A 24,318-nucleotide genomic window follows, 5' to 3' on the forward strand; every position below is an offset into this window, starting at 1 on the left:
TTGCGGGGGAGGCTTGCTGGGACTTGTAGTACTACTGGAAAAAACAATATCTTTTTATTATCACAAAAGGCTATCAGCCCCCCCATCCGCAGCCCATTGGATGGGGGGGGGGGACAGCCTCGGGCTTCACCCCTGGCCCTTGGGTGGCTGGGGGGGGGGACCCCTTGATTGAAGGGGTCCCCACTCCCCCAGGGTACCCCGGCCAGGGGTGACTAGTTGGATATTTGATGCCACGGCCGCAGGGCACGGCATAAAAGTGACCCCCGGCTGTGGCATTATCTGTCCAGCCCGATGCTGGTGTTAAAAATACGGGGGACCCCTACTCTTTTTGTCCCCCGTATTTTTGGCACCAGCACCAGGCGCAGAGCCCGGTGCTGATTTTAAAAATACGGGGGATCCCTGGCCAATTTTTCCCCGGATTTTTAGAACCAGGACCAGCTCGATGAGCCAGAGGCTGGTTATGCTTTGGAGGGGGGACCCCACGCCATTTTTTTTCCGGGTTTTTCCCGGTTTTTACCGTTTTTTTAAATCGCGGCAAAATCCGCCAAATCGGCCGATTTTCGCCCGCGATTCTGGCGAATCCGTTTTTCATTGAATATGGTGAATTCCGGCAGGCACCTGCCGGAATTCACCTGGCGAATTGAGTCGGAAAAAAAAAAGGCGAAAAATTGCCGCGATTCGCCGTGAATTGCATATACCCCATAGTGTGTTTTGTAGATAATATTCCCCTAAATAATGTCTGCGAGTATGTATAGTGTAAATGCTTCGTGGACATGGGGATTCCTCTTTGCATAATACGAAGGGTCAGACAAAGGTTGAACGATGGTGTTTAGTATCAATCTGCAGAGTATTTTATTAGAAACATTCCGGTGTTGGTTAGGAAGAGATTGTTTGCTCCTGCGTAGAGTTATGTATAAAAGTAGTTTACAGACATTTACTGTATTTGCAGTTCATTATCCATGCGGTGGGAATCCTGAGGATACCTCCCACCTGAGCAGTTTGAAATAGTCACAGCCCACCTGTTCGAATCCACCTATGACCTTTTGTTATAATGCAGAGACACATTCCTGTGTCCAATGGACAATGAGATTGTAGGGACCATTGTATTGTACTGTAGGGTGTGTGTATATAAAGGCCACAGTACCCTGACCGGCCAGTACTCTCTCTCATCAACGATCATCTGCTTGATATCGGAGGTCTGGGTCCGGGTTGCGCATGCGAGTATTCCCACGTATGGTATGTTCTCTGTAGCCACTTTGTTACCTTTTGTGTATGCCATTCATTCTCACTCTGTGTACTTGTGTTTACGATCGTTCGCTATTGTTTATATTTGTTTCATGTTATTCTGTTTAGTTATTAATGTTAGGTCTGTAGTGTATAAGCTGTAACTGTTTTTCTCTGACGTCCTAGTGGATGCTGGGAACTCCGAAAGGACCATGGGGAATAGCGGCTCCGCAGGAGACTGGGCACAACTAAAAGAAAGCTTTTAGACTACCTGGTGTGCACTGGCTTCTCCCACTATGACCCTCCTCCAAGCCTCAGTTAGATTTTTGTGCCCGGCCGAGCTGGATGCACACTAGGGGCTCTCCTGAGCTCCTAGAAAGAAAGTATATTTTAGGTTTTTTATTTTACAGTGAGACCTGCTGGCAACAGGCTCACTACAACGAGGGATTAAGGGGAGAAGAAGCGAACCTACCTGCTTGCAGCTAGCTTGGGCTTCTTAGGCTACTGGACACCATTAGCTCCAGAGGGATCGACCGCAGGACCCGTCCTTGATGTTCGGTCCCGGAGCCGCGCCGCCGTCCCCCTTACAGAGTCAGAAGCAAGAAGAGGTCCGGAAAATCAGCGGCAGAAGACTTCAGTCTTCACCAAGGTAGCCAAAGTAGCCTTTGCTCCTCATGCACACCTCACACTCCGGTCACTGGTGGGTGCAGGGTGCTGGGGGGGGCGACCTGAGCAGCAATAAAAACACCTTGGATGGCTAAATAATCACAATATATAGCCCCAGAGGCTATATATGTGATAATTACCCCTGCCAGAATCCATAAAAAAGCGGGAGAAAAGTCAGCCGAAAAAGGGGCGGAGCTATCTCCCTCAGCACACTGGCGCCATTTATCCCTCACAGCTCCGCTGGAAGGAAGCTCCCTGGCTCTCCCCTGCAGTCTGCACTACAGAAGGGTAAAAAAGAGAGGGGGGGCACTAAATTTAGGCGCAGTATAAAGATTATAGCAGCTATAGGGGATATAATTCAGTTAGTCCCTGTATTATATAGCGCTCTGGTGTGTGCTGGCATACTCTCTCTCTCTGTCTCCCCAAAGGGCTTTGTGGGGTCCTGTCCTCTGTTAGACCATTCCCTGTGTGTGTGCGGTGTGTCGGTACGGCTGTGTCGACATGTTTGATGAGGAACATTGTGGAGGCGGAGCAGTTGCCTATAAATGTGATGTCACCCCGTGCGGGGCAGACACCTGAGTGGATGGACTTATGGAAGTAATTACGTGCAAGTGTAGACTCCTTACATAAAAAATTTGACGACATGCCAAATGCGGGACAGCCAGCTTCTCAGCTCGTGCCTGCCCAGGCATCTCAAAGGCCATCAGGGGCTCTAAAGCGCCCGCTACCTCAGATGGCAGACACAGATGTCGACACGGATACTGATACCAGTGTCGACAATGAAGAGTCAAATTTAATGTCCACTAGGGCCATTCGTTGCATGATTGAGGCAATGAAAGAGGTATTACACATTTCTGATATAAACCCAGGTACCACAAAAAAGGGTATTATGTTTGGGGAGAAAAAACTACCAATAGTTTTTCCCCCATCTGAAGAATTAAATGAAGTGTAAAGAAGCGTGGGCTTCCCCCGATAAAAAATTGGTAATTTCTAAAAAGTTACTAATGGCGTACCCTTTCCCGCCAGAGGATAGGTCACGTTGGGAAACACCCCCTAGGGTGGATAAAGCGCTCACACGTTTGTCAAAAAAGATGGCACTACCATCTCCGGATACGGCCACCCTGAAGGAGCCTGCTGATAGAAAGCAGGAGGCGATCCTGAAGTCTGTATATACACACTCAGGCATTATACTTAGACCAGCTATTGCTTCGGCATGGATGTGCAGCGCTTCAGCTGCGTGGTCAGATTCCCTGTCGGAAAATATTGACACCCTAGACAGGGACACTATTCTGCTAACCATAGAGCATATAAAAGACTTAGTCTTATACATGAGAGATGCACAGAGGGAGATCTGCCGGCTGGCATCTAAGATAAGTGCATTGTGCATTGTCCATTTCTGCTAGGAGAGGCTTATGGACTCGGCAGTGGACAGGGGATGCAGATTCGAAAAGGCACATGGAAGTTTTTCCTTATAAGGGTGAGGAGTTATTCGGGGATGGTCTCTCAGACCTAGTTTCCACAGCAACAGCTGGGAAGTCAGCTTTTTTGCCCCATGTTCCCTCACAGCCTAAGAAAGCGCCGTATTATCAGGTACAGTCCTTTCGACCCCAGAAAAACAGGCGGGGAAAAGGCGGGTCCTTTCTGTCCAGAGGCAGAGGTAGGGGAAAAAGGCTGCAACAAACAGCAGGTTCCCAGGAACAAAAGTCCTACCCCGCTTCTACCAAGTCCACCGCATGACGGTGTGGCTCCACAGGCGGAGCCAGGTACGGTGGGGGGCCGCCACAAAAATTTCAGCGATCAGTGGGCTCGCTCACAGGTGGATCCCTGGATCCTCCAAGTCGTATCTCAGGGGTACAAGCTGGAATTCGAGGCGTCTCCCCCCCGCCGTTTCCACAAATCTGCCTTGCCGATTACTCCCTCAGGCAGGGAGGCTGTGCTAGCGGCAATTCACAAGCTGTATTCCCAGCAGGTGATAGTCAAGGTGCCCCTACTTCAACAAGGACGGGGTTACTATTCCACACTGTTTGTGGTACTGAAACCGGACGGTTCGGTGAGACACATTTTATATTTAAAATCCTTGAACACATACATAAAAAAATTAAAGTTCAAGATGGAATCGCTCAGGGCGGTTATTGCAAGCCTGGACGAGGGGGATTATATGGTATCTCTGGACATCAAGGATGCTTACCTGCTTGTCCCCATTTACCATCCTCCACCAGGAGTACCTCAGATTTGTGGTACAGGATTGCCATTACCAATTCCAGACGCTGCCGTTTGGACTGTCCACGGCACCGAGGGTGTTTACCAAGGTAATAGCGGAAATGATGATACTCCTTCGAAAAAAGGGAGTTTTAATTATCCCGTACTTGGACGATCTCCTTATAAAGGCGAGGTCCAAGGAGCAGTTGTTGGTCGGGGTAGCACTATCTCGGGAAGTGCTACAACAGCACGGATGGATTCTAAACATTCCAAAGTCACAGCTGGTTCCTACCACATGCCTACTGTTCCTGGGGATGGTTCTGGACACAGAACAGAAGAAAGTGTTTCTCCCGATGGAGAAGGCCAAGGAGCTGTCATCTCTAGTCAGAGACCTCCTGAAACCAAAACAGGTATCGGTGCATCACTGCACACGAGTCCTGGGAAAAATGGTAGCTTCCTACAAAGCAATTCCATTCGGCAGGTTCCATGCAAGAACCTTTCAGTGGGACCTCTTGGACAAGTGGTCAGGATCGCATCTTCAGATGCATCGGCTGATAACCCTGTCTCCAAGGACCAGGGTATCTCTGCTGTGGTGGCTGCAGACGGCTCATCTTATAGAGGGCCGCAGATTCGGCATACAGGACTGGGTCCTGGTGACCACAGATGCCAGCCTACGAGGCTGGGGGGCAGTCACACAGGGAAGAAATATCCAAGGACTTTGGTCAAGTCAGGAGTCGTCCCTACACATAAATATTCTGGAACTGAGGGCCATTTACAATGCCTTAAGTCAGGCAAGGCCCCTGCTTCAAACCCAGCCGGTTCTGATCCAATCAGACAACATCACGGCAGTCGCCCATGTAAACCGACAGGGCGGCACAAGAAGCAGGATGGCGATGGCAGAAGCCACAAAGATTCTCCGATGGGCGGAAAATCACGTCTTAGCACTGTCAGCAGTGTTCATTCCAGGAGTGGACAACTGGGAAGCAGATTTCCTCAGCAGACACGACCTACACCCGGGAGAGTGGGGACTTCATCCAGAAGTCTTCCAACTGATGGTAAACTGTTGGGAAAGGCCACAGGTGGACATGATGGCGTCTCGCCTAAACAAAAAACTACAGAGATATTGCGCAAGGTCAAGGAACCCTCAGGCGATAGCTGTGGACGCCCTAGTGACACCGTGGGTGTACCAGTCGGTTTATGTGTTCCCTCCTCTGCCTCTCATACCAAAGGTACTGAGAATAATAAGAAGACGAGGAGTAAGAACGATACTCGTGGTTCCGGATTGGCCAAGAAGAGCTTGGTACCCAGAACTTCAAGAAATGATATCAGAGGACCCATGGCCTCTACCGCTCAGACAGGATCTGCTACAGCAGTGGACCTGTCTGTTCCAAGACTTACCGCGGCTGCGTTTGACGGCATGGCGGTTGAATACCGTATCCTAAAGGAAAAGGTCATTCCTACGCTGATAAAAGCCAGGAAAGAAGTAACCGCAAACCATTATCACCGTATTTGGCGAAAATATGTTGCGTGGTGTGAGGCCAGGAAGGCCCCAACAGAGGAATTTCACCTGGGTCGATTTCTGCACTTCCTACAGTCAGGAGTGACTATGGGCCTAAAATTGGGTTCCATTAAGGTCCAGATTTCGGCTCTGTCGATTTTCTTCCAGAAAGAACTGGCTTCACTGCCTGAAGTTCAGACATTTGTAAAGGGAGTACTGCATATTCAGCCCCCTTTTGTGCCTCCAGTGGCACCTTGGGATCTCAACGTGGTGTTGAGTTTTCTAAAATCACATTGGTTTGAGCCACTTAAAACCGTGGATCTGAAATATCTCACGTGGAAAGTGGTCATGTTATTGGCCTTGGCTTCGGCCAGGCGTGTATCAGAATTGGCGGCTTTGTCTTGTAAAAGCCCTTATCTGATTTTCCATATGGATAGGGCAGAATTGAGGACTCGTCCCCAGTTTCTCCCTAAGGTGGTATCAGCTTTTCACTTGAACCAACCTATTGTGGTGCCTGCGGCTACTCGGGACTTGGAGGATTCCAAGTTGTTGGACGTAGTCCGGGCCCTAAAAATCGATGTTTCCAGGACAGCTGGAGTCAGGAAAACTGACTCGCTATTTATCCTGCATGTACCCAACAAGCTGGGTGGTCCTGCTTCGAAGCACTCTATTGCTTGCTGGATCTGTAGCACGATTCAGCTTGCACATTCTGTGGCTGGACAGCCACATCCTAAATAAGTAAAAGCCCATTCCACGGGGAAAGTGAGCTCATCTTGGGCGGCTGCCCGAGGGGTCTCGGCTTTGCAACTTTGCCGAGCTGCTACTTGGTCAGGGGCAAACACGTTTGCTAAATCCTACAAATTTGATACCCTGGCTGAGGAGGACCTTGAGTTCTCTCATTCGGTGCTGCAGAGTCATCCGCACTCTCCCGCCCGTTTGGGAGCTTTGGTATAATCCCCATGGTCCTTTCGGAGTTTCCAGCATCCACTAAGACGTCAGAGAAAATAAGATTTTACTCACCGGTAAATATTTTTCTCGTAGTCCGTAGTGGATGCTGGGCGCCCATCCCAAGTGCGGATTGTCTGCAATACTTGTATATAGTTATTGCCTAACTAAAGGGTTATTGTTATGAGCCATCTGTTGAGAGGCTCAGTTATACTTCATACTGTTAACTGGGTATAGTATCACGAGTTATACGGTGTGATTGGTGTGGCTGGTATGAGTCTTACCCGGGATTCATAATCCTTCCTTATTGTGTCAGCTCTTCCGGGCACAGTATCCTAACTGAGGCTTGGAGGAGGGTCATAGAGGGAGGAGCCAGTGCACACCAGGTAGTCTAAAAGCTTTCTTTTAGTTGTTCCCAGTCTCCTGCGGAGCCGCTATTCCCCATGGTCCTTCCGGAGTTCCCAGCATCCACTACGGACTACGGGAAAAAGATTTACCGGTGAGTAAAATCTTATTTTCCCCTTTTTACATACTAAAGGTATTTACGAAGGTGTTGGAACCTTATCAGGTCTTGTGTATTTCACCATTTATTACATAGGGTTTCTGAGCGTCTCAATCGCTCAAACAGCTTTCTTATTATCAAGGTCAATAAGCGTTACATCATTGTAGTATTACAGCACTAAGGTTTACAGTATAAGCATACCCTTACAGTGTTGTTAGCAAGGTTTACTGTGTGTCATTCAGTGAGCGTCTGCGCTGCTCATGTCCCACTCTCGGACACAGCGTCCGCTACGCTAATAGCGTAGCATTACGGTGCTCGGCCGCCTATAGCGTGCTCGATACTAAACGTAAGCCCGCGAGCGTACGTGTCGCTCGTGCATCGCACCCTCGGTCTAGCGTCTGCTACGCTAAGTGCGTACCCTTACGGTACTCTATGCGCCACTTGCGTACTTAGTCCATAAAAAGTATATAGCTAATGTTCCAAGGTAATAATTGACTTTATCATTCTCCTAGTCCGTAGAGGATGCTGGGCGCCCGTCCCAGTGCGGAAACTCTGCAAGACTTGTATATAGTTGTTGATTACATAAGGGTTATGTTACAGTTGGAATCTGTCTTGGACCGTTGCTGTTTTTTGTTCATACGGTTAACTGGTTATGTATGATCCAGGTTACGTGGTATGCTTGGTGTGGGCTGGTATGAATCTTGCCCTTGGTTTTCCAAATCCTGCCTTATAGTGTCCATCTCCTCTGGGCACAGTTCTCTGAGGTCTGGAGGAGGGGCATAGAGGGAGGAGCCAGTGCACACCCATAGTCAAAGTTCTTTTAGGTGCCCTATCTCCTGCGGAGCCCGTCTATACCCCATGGTCCTTACGGAGTCCCCAGCATCCTCTACGGACTAGGAGAAATAGATTTACCGGTAGGTTTAAAATCTTATTTTTTTTTTACACTTGGCTATCAGCCTCCCATCCGCCGCCCTTGGATGGGGGGGGGGCAACCTCGGGCTTCACCCCTGGCTCTTGGGTGGCTGGAGGGGGGGGGACCCCTTGATTTAAGGGGTCCCCACTCCTCCAGGGTACCCCGGCCAGGGGTGACTAGTTGGGGATTTAATGCCACGGCCGCAGGGACCGGTATAAAAGTGTCCCCCGGCTGTGGCATTATCTATCTAGCTACTGGAGCCCGGTGCTGGTGTGAAAAATACGGGACCCCTACGTCTTTTGTCCCCCTACGTCTTTTGTCCCACATTTTTTTTGCACCAGGACCAGATGCAGATCCCCTGTCATTTTTCCCCGTATTTTTACAATCAGGACTCAGAGGCTGGTTATGCTTAGGAGTGGGGACCCTGTGCAATTTTTTTCAGGGTTTTTTAGACACCTTTGTGCCGTCCATGAAGTCGAATCCAGGACGCACACTATCGTCAATTGGTCCGTTTTTCGACAGCGGGACCGTCGAGTCCGTTTTTTATTGAATATGACGAATTTGGGTCCCCGCGGGAGGGTGTGTGACTGTTGAATTAAAAAACAGTCGAATTCCAGTCGGAAATTCGACCGCAATTGCATATACCCCATAATATACTAATCCACAGCACTCGCCGTTCCTAGATTTGGGGTGCAACACAGTATACGACCACATTGTTTAAATCAAATCACTGGGGCTCTGTACTCACTATATTAACTAACAATAATAAACAGTGGAGCATTAGTTCACGTATTGACCGATGCATTTAAGCCTGTAGCTCCCCCCCCCACACATTACCAGCATTGTATCAATTAACAACCAATTAAAACCCAATGGTTTTTCTCTGACGTCTTAAGTGGATGCTGGGACTCCGTAAGGACCATGGGGAATAGCGGCTCCACAGGAGACTGGGCACATCTAAAGAAAGCTTTAGGGCTACCTGGTGTGCACTGGCTCCTCCCACTATGACCCTCCTCCAGACCTCAGTTAAAATCTTGTGCCCGGCTGAGCTGGATGCACACTAGGGGCTCTCCTGAGCTCCTAGAAAGAAAGTATATTTTAGGTTTTTTATTTTACAGTGAGATCTGCTGGCAACAGACTCACTGCTACGAGGGACTAAGGGGGAGAAGAAGCGAACCTACCTGCTTGCAGCTAGCTTGGGCTTCTTAGGCTACTGGACACCATTAGCTCCGGAGGGATCGAACACAGGGCCCGACCTAGATCGTCCGGTTCCGGAGCCGCGCTGCTGTCCCCCTTACAGAGCCAGAAGCAAGAACGGAAAATCGGCGGCAGAAGACTTCGGTCTTCAACAAGGTAGCGCACAGCACTGCAGCTGTGCGCCATTGCTCCTCATGCACACCTCACACTCCGGTCACTGATGGGTGCAGGGCGCTGGGGGGGGGGGGGCGCCCTGAGGGCAATATAATACACCTTGGCTGGCAAATCTACACCATATATAGTCAGGAAGGCTATATAGGTGTAAAAATACCCCTGCCAGAGTTCCAGAAAAAGCGGGAGAAGTCTGCCAAAAAAGGGGCGGGACTATCTCCCTCAGCACACTGGCGCCATTTTTCCCTCACAGCTCCGCTGGAAAGATCGCTCCCAGGCTCTCCCCTGCAGTTTTGACTACAGAAGGGTAAAAAAGAGAGGGGGGGCACTAAATTTAGGCGCAGTATATATAATATAAGCAGCTATAAGGGAAAAAACACTCAGTTATAGTGGGATCCCTGTGTTATATAGCGCTCTGGTATGTGCTGGCATACTCTCTCTCTGTCTCCCCAAAGGGCTTTGTGGGGTCCTGTCCTCAGTCAGAGCATTCCCTGTGTGTGCTGTGTGTCGGTACGGCTGTGTCGACATGTTTGATGAGGAGGCTTATGTGGAGGCGGAGCAGGTGCCAATAAATGTGATGTCACCCACTGCGGGGCCGACACCTGAGTGGATGGACTTGTGGAAGGAATTACGTGAAAGTGTTAACTCCTTACATAAAAGGTTTGACGACATACCAAATATGGGACAGCAGGCTTCTCAGCTCGTGCCTGCCCAGCCGTCTCAAAGGCCATCAGGGGTTCTGAAACGCCCGCAACCTCAGATGGCAGACACAGATGTCGACACGGATACTGATACCAGTGTCGACGATGAGGAGACAAATGTAATGTCCAATAGGGCCACTCGTTACATGATTGAGGCAATGAAAAATGTGTTGCACATTTCTGATCTTACCCAGGTACCACAAAAAGGGGTATTATGTTTGGGGAGAAAAAACTACCAGTAGTTTTTCCCCCATCTGAGGAATTAAATGAAGTGTGTGAAGAAGCGTGGGCTTCCCCCGATAAGAAATTGGTAATTTCTAAAAGGTTACTAATGCCGTACCCTTTCCCGCCAGAGGATAGGTCACGTTGGGAAACACCCCCTAGGGTGGATAAAGCGCTCACATGCTTGTCAAAAAAGGTGGTACTACCGTCTCCGGATACGGCCGCCCTAAAGGAACCTGCTGATAGAAAGCAGGAGGCTTTCCTGAAGTTTGTGTATACACACTCAGGCATTATACTGAGATCAGCTATTGCTTCAGCATGGATGTGCAGTGCTGCAGCTGCGTGGTCAGATTCCCTGTAAGAAAATATTGATACCCTAGACAGGGACACTGTATTGCTAATCATAGAGCATATTAAAGACGCAGTCTTATACATGAGAGATGCACAGAGGGATATTTGCCGGCTGGCATCTAAAATAAGTGCAATGTCCATTTCTGCCAGAAGAGGGTTATGGACTCGGCAGTGGACAGGGGATGCAGATTCTAAAAGGCACATGGAAGTTTTGCCTTATAAGGGTGAGGAGTTTTTCGGGGATGGTCTCTCGGACCTCGTTTCCACAGCAACAGCTGGGAAGTCAACGTTTTTGCCCCATGTTCCCTCACAGCCAAAGAAAGCACAGTATTATCAGGTACAGTCCTTTCGGCCCCACAGGCGGGGCCAGGTACGGTGGGGGGCCGACTCAAAAATTTCAGCAGTCAGTGGGCTCGCTCACAGGTGGATCCCTGGATCCTTCAAGTAGTATCTCGGGTACAAGCTGGAATTCGAGACGTCTCCCCCCCCCCCCCCCTCCCCCCGCCGTTTCCTCAAATCTGCCTTGCCGACAACTCCCTCAGGCAGGGAGGCTGTGCTAGAGGCAATTCACAAGCTGTATTCCCAGCAGGTGATAGTCAAGGTGCCCCTACTTCAACAAGGACGGGGTTACTATTCCACACTGTTTGTGGTACCGAAACTGGACGGTTCAGTGAGACCCATTTTAAATTTAAAATCCTTGAACACGTATATAATAAAATTCAAGTTCAAGATGGAATCGCTCAGGGCGGTTATTGCAAGCCTGGACGAGGGGGATTACATGGTATCTCTGGACATCAAGGATGCTTATCTGCATGTCCCCATTTACCATCTTCACCAGGAGTACCTCAGATTTGTGGTACAGGACTGTCATTACCAATTCCAGACGCTGCCGTTCGGTCTCTCCACGGCACCGAGGGTATTAACCAAGGTAATGGCCGAAATGATGATACTCCTTCTAAAAAAGGGAGTTTTAATTATCCCGTACTTGGACGATCTCCTGATAAAGGCGAGGTCCAAGGAGCAGTTGTTGGTAGGGGTAGCACTATTTCGGGAAGTGCTACAACAGCACGGATGGATTCTAAACATTTCAAAGTCACAGCTGATCCCTACGACACGTTTACTGTTCCTGGTGATGGTTCTGGACACAGACCAGAAAAAAGTGTTTCTCCCGGAGGAGAAAGCCAAGGAGCTGTCATCTCTAGTCAGAGGCCTCCTAAAACCAAAACAGGTGTCGGTGCATCACTGCACGCGAGTCCTGGGAAAAATGGTAGCTTCATACGAAGCAATTCCATTCAGCAGGTTCCATGCAAGAACCTTTCAGTGGGACCTGTTGGACAAGTGGTCCGGATCGCATCTTCAGATGCATCGGCTGATAACCCTGTTTCCAAGGACCAGGGTGTCTCTGCTATGGTGGCTGCAGAGTGCTCATCTTCAAGAGGGCCGCAGATTCGGCATACAGGACTGGGTCCTGGTGACCACGGATGCCAGCCTTCGAGGCTGGGGGGCAGTCACACAGGGAAGAAACTTCCAGGGACTATGGTCAAACCAGGAGATCTCCCTACACATAAATGTTCTGGAGCTGAGGGCCATTTACAATGCCCTAAGTCAAGCAAGACCACTGCTTCAAAACCAGCCGGTACTGATTCAGTCAGACAACATCACGGCGGTCGCCCATGTAAACTGACAGGGCGGCACAAGAAGCAGGATGGCGATGGCAGAAGCCACAAAGATTCTCCGATGGGCGGAAAATCACGTTAGCACTGTCCGCAATGTTCATTCCGGGAGTGGACAACTGGGAAGCAGACTTCCTCAGCAGGCACGACCTCCACCCGGGAGAGTGGGGACTTCATCCAGAAGTTTTCCAAATGATTGTAAACCGTTGGGAAAGGCCACAGGTAGACATGATGGCGTCCTGCCTCAACAAAAAGCTAAAAAGATATTGCGCCAGGTCAAGGGACCCTCAGGCGATAGCTGTGGACGCTCTAGTGACACCGTGGGTGTACCAGTCTGTTTGTGTTCCCTCCTCTACCTCTCATACCCAGGGTACTGAGAATAATAAGAAGACGAGGAGTAAGGACTAAACTCGTGGTTCTGGATTGGCCAAGAAGAGCTTGGTATCCGAAACTTCAAGAAATGATCTCAGAGGACCCATGGCCTCTGCCGCTCAGACAGGACCTGCTGCAGCAGGGGCCCTGTCTTTTCCAAGACTTACCGCGTCTGCGTTTGATGGCATGGCGGTTGAACACCGGATCCTAAAAGAAAAGTGCATTCCGGAGGAAGTCATTCCTACGCTGATTAAAGCCAGGAAAGATGTCACTGCAAAACATTATCACCGCATATGGCTGAAATATGTTGCTTGGTGTGAGGCCTGGAAGGCCCCAACAGAGGAATTTCAGCTGGGTCGATTTCTGCACTTTCTACTGTCAGGAGTGACTATGGCCCTAAAATTGGGTTCCATTATGGTCCAGATCTCGGCTCTGTCGATTTTCTTTCAGAAAGAACCGGCTTCACTGCCTGAAGTTCAGACATTTGTTAAGGGAGTGCTGCGTATTCAGCCCCCTTTTGTGCCTCCAGTGGCACCTTGGGATCTCAACGTGGTGTTGGGTTTCCTAAAGTCACATTGGTTTGAGCCACTAAAAACCGTGGATTTGAAATATCTCACGTGGAAAGTGGTCATGCTGTTGGCCTTGGCTTCGGCCAGGCGTGTGTCAGAATTGGCGGCTTTGTCATGTAAAAGCCCTTATCTGATTTTCCATATGGATAGGGCGGAATTGAGGACTCGTCCTCAGTTTCTCCCTAAGGTGGTATCTGCTTTTCATTTGAACCAACCTATTGTGGTGCCTGCGGCTACTAGGGACTTGGAGGATTCCAAGTTACTGGACGTAATCAGGGCCTTGAAAATCTATGTTTCCAGGACGGCTGGAGTCAGGAAAACTGACTCGCTGTTTATTCTGTATGCACCCAACAAGCTGGGTGCTCCTGCTTCAAAGCAGACTATTGCTCGCTGGACTGTAGCACAATTCAGCTTGCACATTCTGCGGCTGGACTGCCGCATCCTAAATCTGTAAAAGCCCATTCCACGAGGAAGGTGGGCTCTTCTTGGGCAGCTGCCCGAGGGGTCTCGGCTTTACAACTTTGCCGAGCTGCTACTTGGTCAGGGTCTAACACTTTTGCAAAATTCTACAAATTTGATACCCTGGCTGAGGAGGACCTTGAGTTCTCTCATTCGGTGCTGCAGAGTCATCCGCACTCTCCCGCCCGTTTGGGAGCTTTGGTATAATCCCCATGGTCCTTACGAAGTCCCAGCATCCACTTAGGACGTCAGAGAAAATAAGATTTTACTCACCGGTAAATCTATTTTTCGTAGTCCGTAGTGGATGCTGGGCGCCCATCCCAAGTGCGGATTGTCTGCAATACTTGTATATAGTTATTGTTAACTAAAGGGTTATTGTTGAGCCATCTGTTGAGAGGCTCCGTTAATATTTCATACTGTTAACTGGGTATAATATCACGAGTTATACGGTGTGATTGGTGTGGTTGGTATGAGACTTACCCGGGATTCAAAATCCTTCCTTATTGTGTCAGCTCTTCAGGGCACAGTATCCTAACTGAGGTCTGGAGGAGGGTCATAGTGGGAGGAGCCAGTTACACCAGGTAGTTCTAAAGCTTTCTTTAGATGTGCCCAGTCTCCCGCGGAGCCGCTATTCCCCACGGTCCTTACGGAGTCCCAGCATCCACTACGGACTACGAGAAATAGATTTACCGGTGAGTAAAATCTTATTTTTATTACTTTATTCAGCTCTTTATACACTTAACTTTGTGTTTAATATTTCAACGATTTATCTTACATACTTTACTGTACTTAATAAAGGTTATATATTATTTATTAGTGCGCAAACAGGACAGCACTTTCTCTTCTATGGTGTTTTATTATAGCAATGTCCATGTCACCTCTAGTAATCCCACATGAGCGCCTACGTCACCTCTAGTAATCCCACATAAGCATCCATGTCACCTCCGAGTAATCCCACATGAGCGTCCATGTCACCTCTAGTAATCCCACATGAGCGCCCACGTCACCTCTAGCAATCCCACATGAGCGTCCGTGTCACCTCTAGTAATCCCACATGAGCGCCCGTGTCACCTCTAGTAATCCCAAATGAGCGTCCATGTCACCTCTAATAATCCCCCATGTCACCTCCTAGTAATCCCCCAAAAGCATCCATGTCACCTCTAGTAATCCCACATGAGCGCCCGTGTCACCTCTAGTAATCCCACATGAGCGTCCATGTCACCTCTAGTAATCCCACATGAGCATCCGTGTCACCTCTAGTACGCCCACATGAGCGTTCCATGTCACCTCTATTAATCCCACATGAGTGTCCGTGTCACCTCTAGTAATCCCACATGAGCGTCCGTGTCACTTCTAGTAATCCCACATGAGCGCCCATGTCACCTAGTAATCCCACATGAGTGTCCATGTCACCTCTAATAATCCCCCATGAGCGTCCATGTCACCTCTAGTAATCCCACATGAGCGTCCATGTCACCTCTAATAATCCCACATGAGCGTCTGTGTCACCTCTAGTAATCCCACATGAGCGTCCATGTCCCCTCTAGTAATCCCATATGAGCGCCAATGTCCCCTCTAGTAATCCCACATGAGCGCCAATGTCCCCTCTAGTTATCCCACATGAGCGTCCGTGTCACCTCTAGTAATCCCACATGAGCGCCCACGTCACCTCTAGTAATCCCACATGAGCGCCCACGTCACCTCTAGTAATCCCATATGAGCGTCCGTGTCACCTCTAGTAATCCCATATGAGCGTCCGTGTCACCTCTAGTAATCCCATATGAGCGTCCGTGTCACCTCTAGTAATCCCATATGAGCGCCCACGTCACCTCTAGTAATCCCATATGAGCGTCCGTGTCACCTCTAGTAATCCCATATGAGCGTCCGTGTCACCTCTAGTAATCCCACTTGAGCGTCCATGTCACCTCTAGTAATCCCACTTGAGCCTTCAGTGTTGATCAAGCTCCAGTCTAAGCATCCTAGTTTTTTGTTTTTTAATAAACATAAAAGCACTGATTACAGGTAAAAAAAAAAGTGGCAGTTATAGAATTATATATTGTATCCTGTTACATCCTGGGTCTTGTCTGCTCATTTTATATATTAATGTATTTTATTTCCAGCAGATGGACCCACAAGCAGGAATATCTCAGAAGGACATCTAATGTTATCCCTGGATTGTGAAATAACAGATAACGACAGTAGACAGGATTCTCCAGGAGATAACCTCATTACCCCAATTATACATCCAGCTCTATCAACTGATCCCCCTGAACCTGGGAAATGTTCTCCTGATCACTCTGATATTGGTGCATCTATTACAGCTCTGAGATTAGATACAGAGTTTCCCTGTTCTACAGATGCCAAATGTTTTACACAGAACACAAACCGTATTACTCATCAGCCAGCTAAGGCAGGTGGGAGGCCATTTCCATGTTCTGAGTGTGGGAAATGTTTTACATATAAATCAGATCTTGTTACACATCAGAGACGTCACACTGGTGAGAAGCCATTTCCATGTTCTGAGTGTGGGAAATTTTTTACAAGTAAATCAAATCTTGTTACACATCAGAGATGTCACACAGGTGAGAAACCGTATTCCTGTTCTGAGTGTGGGAAATGTTTTGCACAGAAATCTGATCTTTTTAAACATCAGAGAAGTCACACAGGTGAGAAGCCGTATTCCTGTTCTGAGTGTGGGAAATGTTTTGCATCGAAATCATATCTTGTTACACATCAGAGAAGTCACACAGGTGAGAAGCCGTATTCCTGTTCTGAGTGTATGAAATGTTTTCCACAGAAATCAGATCTTATTACACATCAGAGAAGTCACACAGGTGAGAAGCCGTATTCCTGCTCTGAGTGTGGGAAATATTTTGCATGGAAATCAAATCTTGTTACACATCAGAGAAGTCACACAGGTGAGAAGCCGTATTCCTGTTCTGAGTGTGGGAAATGTTTTACATCGAAATCGGATCTTTTTAAACATCAGAGAAGGCACACAGGTGAGAAGCCGTATTCCTGTTCTGAGTGTATGAAATGTTTTACACAGAAATCAGGTCTTGTTATACATCAGAGAAGGCACACAGGTGAGAAGCCGTATTCCTGTTCTGAGTGTATGAAATGTTTTCCACAGAAATCAGGTCTTGTTACACATCAGAGAAGTCACACTGGTGAGGAGCCATTTCCATATTCTGAGTGTGGGAAATTTTTTACAAATAAATCAAATCTTGTTACACATCAGAGAAGTCACACAAGTGAGAAGCCGTATTCCTGTTCTGAGTGTGGGAAATGTTTTGCACATAAATCGTCTCTTTTTAAACATCAGAGAAGTCACACAGGTGAGAAGCCGTATTCCTGTTCTGAGTGTGGGAAATGTTTTGCATCGAAATCAAATCTTGTTACACATCAGAGAAGTCACACAGGTGAGAAGCAGCATTCCTGTTCTGAGTGTATGAAATGTTTTCCACAGAAATCAGATCTTATTACACATCAGAGAAGTCACACTGGTGAGAAGCCATTTCCATGTTCTGAGTGTGGGAAATTTTTTGCATCGCAATCAATTCTTGTTACACATCAGAGAAGTCACACAGGTGAGAAGCCGTATTCCTGTTCTGAGTGTGGGAAATGTTTTGCATCAAAATCAAATCTTGTTGCACATCAGAAAAGTCACACAGGTGAGAAGCCGTATTCCTGTTCTGAGTGTGGGAAATGTTTTGTATCGAAACCAAATCTTGTTACACATCAGAGAAGTCACACAGGTGAGAAGCCATATTCCTGTTCTGAGTGTGGGAAATGTTTTCCACAGAAATCGGCTCTTGTTACACATCAGAGAAGTCACACAGGTGAGCAGCCATATTCCTGTTCTGAGTGTGGGAAATGTTTTGCACACAAATCATCTTTTGTTAGTCATCAGAGAAGTCACACAGGTGAGAAGCCGTATTCCTGTTCTGTGTGTGGGAAATGTTTTCCACAGAAATCGGCTCTTGTTACTCATCAGAGAAGTCACACAGGTGAGAAGCCGTATTCCTGTTCTGAGTGTGGGAAATTTTTTGCAACTAAATCAAATCTTGTTACACATCAGAGAAGTCACACAGGTGAGAAGCCGTATTCCTGTTCTAAGTGTGGGAAATGTTTTACACAGAAATCAGGTCTTGATACACATCAGCGATTTCACAGGTGAGAAGCCATTTTCATGCTGTGAGAGAAATAAATCCGCTCTTGTTGAACATATTAGACATTACCCAAGCACGGAACCATTTAAATCTTCTGGAGTATAATTATCACTGTCATGCAATGTTCCTCAAGGGTCAATCCTATCTCCTATGCTTCATGCAATATACAGTCTGGTCCATATATGTTGGGACATCGACACAATTCTCATATTTTGGGCTCTATACACCACCACAATGGATTTGAAATTAAACAAACAAGATGTGCTTTAACTGCAGACTTTCCGCTTTAATTTGAGGGTATATACATCAAAATCAGGTGAACGGTGTAGGAATTAAAATGGTTTTTATATGTGCCTCCCACTTTTTAAGGGACCAAAAGTAATGGTACAAACTAAACAATCCTAAATCAAATATTGTAAATCAGTAGATCAGTGCGCTCGTCCAGTTCAACAAAAAATACTTTACTACTTAATGTGGTCGCAGCCCGGATCAGTGTTTCGTGAATTGAGCTTTGACATATTTTCCAAGGGCGATCTGATTACCATCTCCTAGATGAAGACCTGGATACAATATCCATACTGATATGCAAATATTTATCTGGTACGCATATAAATTTTGTGTGATAACTGAATTTAATCCCACATACGGAAATATACTACGCTATATAGCGATTCTTTGTGTCTCCTAGCAGCATTTAGATCCCAGCAGTAACCTGGACTTAAGAATGGGGGACGGATACGCCATGTGTCAAGCCGTAATCCGTACGCTATAATATTCTTGCGTGTGACAAAACTAGTGATGAGCGGATTCGGTTTTACTCTGTTCTCAAAACGGCATCTTATTGGCTTACAGATGTCATGTGTTTTGTATAGCCAAAAAGATTCTGTTTTGAGATCCGAGTAAAACCGAATCCGCTCATCACTAGACAAAACTGATTGAAAAATACTACACCATAGTCGCTCTCTTGTTTCTTCCTTTGTTTCCAGAATCCTAAATCAAACTTTTACTTTTTAATACTTTGTTGCAAATCCTTTTGTCAGTTACAGCCTGAAGTCTGGAAAGCATAGACATCACCAGACGCTGGGTTTCATCCCTGGTGATGCTATGCCAGGCCTCTACTGCAAATGTCTTCAGTTCCTGCTTGTTCTTGGGGCATTTTCTCTTCCGTTTTGTCTTCATCAAGTGAAATGCATGCTCAATCGGATTCAGGTCAGGTGATTGACTTGGCCATTGCATAACATTCCACTTATTTGCCTTAAACGCTTTGGTTGCTTTCGCAGTATGCGTCGGGTCATTGTCCATCTGCACTGTGAAGCGCCTTCCAGTGAGTTCCGAAACATTTGACTGAATATGAGCAGATAAAACTGCCCAAAACACTTCAGCATTCATCCTGCTGCTTTTATCAGCAGTCACATCAATAAATACAAGGAAACCAGTTCCATTGGCATCCATACATGCCCACGCCATGACACTACCACCACCATGCTTCACTGATGAGCTGGTAGGTTTTGGATCATGAGCAGTTCCTTTCCTTCTCCATACTCTTTTCTTCCCATCACTCTGGTACAAGTTGATATTTGTCTCATCTGTCCATAGGATGTTGTTCCAGGACTGTAAAGGCTTTTTTAGATGTTGTTTGCAAACTCTAATCTGGTCTTCCTGTTTTATTGCTCACCAATGGTTTACATCTTGTGGTGAACCCTCTATATTCACTCTTGTGAAGTCTTCTCTTGATTGTTGACTTTGACACATATACACCTATCTCCTGGAGAGTGTTCTTGATCTGGGCAACTGTTGTGATGGGGTTCGTGCTATTTAGTACACTAGTAGTGTACTAAATAGCACGAACAGCTTGTAACGTAGAGTGGCAAGTTTAATCTTTCTATGTATAATGGAGAGAAATAAAAGCTCCTCCCTAAGTTCCTGGATGCCAAATCACTGTCCTTAGTATCTCTGTACGTTTTTTCTATTAGAGTACTAATTAGCACGAACAGCTTATAATGAACAACACAGATTCTCACAACACAGATTCTCTAATGCCGACGATCTACAGTACTGTGTTGCTCGAACAGTTAGTTGCGTCAGAATACACTAATTTATATTTACTGGTATGTCTATACGTGCTCATTACCGCTGTGTATTTTAGATAGTGAATGAGTCACTCCTGCAGATTTATCCCGATTTGTGTGAAACCTGTGTGCACCCTTCTGTTGAATGTTTTACAATGGATTACACAGAAAAAATAATAATAAAGTGAATGTGACGGGAACACAAAAAAAATTGACACTTTGGGAATCGAACCCGGTACTCTCAGCATGGAAGACCGGAGCCTTCATCGCTAGCTCACAGCACTGCACGGAAAATACTCAAGTTCATGTGTAAAAGTACTACAAAGAGCGATTCCTCCCCATTGGTCTTTGTTTATGCCGTTAGGGGACTCGGACGCTCATTTCGTGCACTGTACATACTGTAAAGTCAATGAGCTACATTAGTTGTGTCTGCATACACAAGTGTTTTAACACGTTCATTTGCATCTGTATATGCTGTACTATTTGCACCTGTACTGTATATACTGTTATAGACTTTATGACATACTGTAGCATAATGTAGCGTAATGAGACGCACCAGTAAAGTAGTTCTTACGCTGTAGTTCAGTATTGTATTTTAATGGAGACCACACGCTTGCGCATTGGTGATTTAAAAAAAGCGACATCTGGTGGATGATCTTAGGTATTACACTCAAAGGTAACGCCAAACGCTCTGTGTGCCTTCCTACGACTAGGCGCGCCTCCTTGCGCCCAGGTACGCTGCATATGCCTGATCGCGACTAACGTTTCAGTCAGCCAAGATAACGGAGGACCCATCTGTATATTTAGTTCCTAAATAATACATCCCAAATGCTTAGGTATTTTTTCTGCTGTTTATTTTGTATCTTGTGCTTTGTGTAAATGTGAATGTCTAATACCAGTTTCTACAATCTGTATTGCTGCATGACAGTATGGCAGCCATTGGAACGTGTTTTCACTTCTAGTTTGCCTAACTTGTTGCAGACACTCATCTTGATAAGGAGTGCTGAGTGTTTTCTGATACAAGATCCTGTCCATATATACCCTGTACATTACCATGTGTATTAGAGTCACCCAGGTTCCATCTGCGGTGGTTTGTTGTATGTTACATCTATATGGTGCGGATACTCCCCTGTATGATTTCATAATAAAAGCTTTTGTTTGCATCTAATTATTACATTATAGCTTTTATTTTTTATTCTGTTTTATATTCCCGTCTGAGTAATTACGCCATAATGTCTAATCTCGGAGTGGACCCCAGAAGATGTAAAGAAACCGTGTAAGTGTTCCATCATTCTGTTTTGTGTAAGCATACAGGTAAGTGATGGCACGGTGGTCACTGTCCGTCACATTCCGGTGGTATAATGGAAGTTGACTGTCTGGGCTTATTCTAGTCTACTGCAGAAATAAAAAAATCAGCCTTTATCCTGCTTAAAAAAATGACAAAGCCCATAAATCAAGCTTGGTCGGACAAGACAGTGTCCACGTGCTTCTGCTATATATGGCATAACCCTCTTTGTCGAAAAAAACCTTGCCGTCACCATTCACAATGTCCACCATTGCCCTTTCAGAAGGGACACAACTTTGCTTGTTCCACCTACTTCACAGAGCCCAGGACCATCTCCATGACCATGTCATGTTTATCTGGGAGGTTCATGGCCTGAGATGACCACAGAACCACCAGGTAGTTGCCAAGGAGAGAGAGGGGGAGAGCTGTCAATAGCAGCTGGTAAGAGGGGTGGTAAATCCCCTGGTGGATAAATATACAGCAAAAGAAAAGAATTACCAGCGCTGGCTGATCATGTATGATTAATAGGTACTATACATCCGAAAGGCTTAGTGAATTAAAAACCAGTTATTCCACATGTAAAAACACACACACAAAATAAATAAAATAAATAACATTGAGAAATAAATTATTAAAAATTAGAATATGCCACAATATGCCTGTGTTGATGATTTAGATGTCCACATGAACTGCTAGTGATGGACGTTTCCAGTGACATTGGTCCTCTGAGCCGTTGATGTGGACATCTAAATCATCAACTCAGGCATATTGTGGCATATTTTAACTTTTAATAATTTATTTCTCAATTTTTTTTATTTATTTTTTTATGTGTTTTTACATGTGGAATAAATGTGTTTTTTTAATTCACTAATCCTTTCGGATGTATAGTACCTATTATTCATACATGATCAGCCAGCACTGGTAATTCTTTTCTTTTGCAGTGGCCAAGAAGAACCCAGACTCCCCAGGAAGTGGAGAGTCCAAAGATCCACCCCGCATGAGGTAAAGAAGGGACAAACACAGGGTCTGGCTCACCTATTTCCTTCCTAAAAGCTGCTCTTTACCCAGTTTGGTACCTGTGGGATCCCACTCCAATTTCTCTTGAGAGTCCTTACTAATCCCTTCTGAACCTACTAGTTCCTTCCCCTTCCAACCACTCCTCCTTTTTAAGCTGTGTGAGTCCCATCCAACTACTCCATTCCTTGACTCATTGGTGTAGCATTCCCCTTCTCCCACCCCCACCACACTGCTACACTGCAGTTAAGCTGTGAGACTTGCTGCTAGCAGTACTCACTACTCAGCACACACACACACATCATGATTACACAGCTGTGCCATAGACACTGTCTCACTGACAACCAGGATGAGACACTCCCAGAAAGGCATGTATGTATGAGTACGGAGAGAGTGGGTGTAGTGGGGCTGCATGACTGACAGCTGAGCCTGTCACGTCAGTGAGGTGGATGGGGCATCCCATTCCCAGCCGGAACAGCACACTATTTGTAAGAGTCGGAGCGGTGCAGGGCTACTGGCTGACAGCCTAGCATCTCGGTGCAGCGACAGAAGTCTGTAAATGATGGGAAATAACATCTGGCCCATGGCTACTGTGAGGAAATGAGAGGTCTGTGACAATATAGCTATGCCTCATTTCTTATGTCAGATATGTACTTTTTATCCCCATATCCCTATACATTCATCTGTTTCCTCATTCTCCATAACATGTCCATTACTGCTCACCCAATATTGTGTTTAAATCAACCTTAATATTGTTAATATATGCAATTGTGTTACGTTATCTGTTACCCTTTGGGTAATGTATTCATGTTAGACCTAGTTTTCTATTGTTTCCTACCACCACAGTGGACACTCAAAGGGTGAGTCATATAAGGTACCATTGTCCCTTTTTGTTTACTCCCTATTGTCCAACAGTGAGCTGATCAGACATGGTTGCTCTCTGGCTGATGTAATCACCTTGATTAGAATATGTATTGTATTCCAATGCTGTAAGATCCTTAGACAAAGAAGTCACACACACCCCATGTAATATGAAGCTTCTGGGGGTATAAATAGAGCTAACCAGAGAGCTGAAAGAGATTTTATGCTCCTGGACTAAGAAGTGATGTTCTGTCAGGAGTTTGTGGTGGGAATTGTCATGTAGAATTGGATTACAGAGGTGTGCTGAGCTGTTTATAACCCATTCTGTTCAATAAACCACTGTTGGTTTTTCATTTACCACTGTGCCTGAGTGATTTGGAACCCAGTATCTTCACAGCTACTATCGATGGCGGGTAACTACCTGGCTCTCTGCCTTTGATGGTAAAACTAGTTATCATCAGGTATAAACCATCAATGATTCCTGATCATCAATAGTTGATGGCCAATCCTAGACCAGACCCTGAGAGACCACAGCCACCACCAGATCCACAATGTGTACCTAGAAGCTTCCACATCTGGCACTTTGTCACCCACCATCAGATCTACCTTTTCCTAGAGAGCTACCTCCACAGCTTTCCACATCTAAGCTGGAACTCTGCAGGTTTCCTTCACCACCAGCTTGGATCTCCTTTGCATCAGCATCCTGGCCAGCCTCAGACAGGTCCATGGAATCAGCATTATAATAACTTTTGACTCTTTATTTGCTGCAGCTGCTGTATAGTTCCTGTGATATCCTCCAGGTCATTAACCAGCTGTACCAGCTCCTCCTCATTTCATGTAACTCTCCCAGCTGCTGTAACAGTTTTTTCTCCTGCAGGGTCCACAGGTTATCCACAGGATAACATTGGGATATGATGATGCGACAGTGGATTTGCACCAAATGGTCAAAGCTTTTGGCCTCCCAGCATGCAGTGGACCCGTCCATATATCCCCACCTCCTGGCTCAGGAAAATCAGTTTTTTGTTTGGTGTGGCAGGAGCCAGTCCATGGTCAAGAGGGCTTCTGGTTTTTAGCAGCTATAAGCTTTCTTATTTTACTTTTATAGTCTTTTTCTTGAGTGATCTTTCTAAAAAGCGTCTCACACCTACCTTAGAAAGAGTAGCTCCAACAATGCCCCGCCGAGTCATGACAATGCTTACCCACATGTACAGTGCTGTTTTGGCGGGAGTCTGCATCGGATATACTAGCAAGTCCA

The 24,318-nt window shown here is 46.4% G+C and overlaps 1 protein-coding gene across 1 annotated transcript in view; it reads left to right on the forward strand.

Annotated features, from left to right (window-relative positions):
* LOC134983756 (zinc finger protein 271-like) overlaps positions 1-19,655 on the forward strand; it is a 68,798-nt gene extending 49,143 nt beyond the window's left edge. The window contains exon 6 of the mRNA XM_063949397.1: positions 15,852-19,655. Within this exon, the coding sequence (XP_063805467.1) occupies positions 15,852-17,842 (1,991 nt within the window). The 3' untranslated portion in view covers positions 17,843-19,655. The remainder of the gene's footprint in view (positions 1-15,851) is intronic.
* Positions 19,656-24,318: the final 4,663 nt, after the last annotated feature.

The sequence above is a fragment of the Pseudophryne corroboree genome, assembly GCF_028390025.1.
Source record: "Pseudophryne corroboree isolate aPseCor3 chromosome 3 unlocalized genomic scaffold, aPseCor3.hap2 SUPER_3_unloc_23, whole genome shotgun sequence".
Taxonomy (NCBI): Eukaryota; Metazoa; Chordata; class Amphibia; order Anura; family Myobatrachidae; genus Pseudophryne; species Pseudophryne corroboree.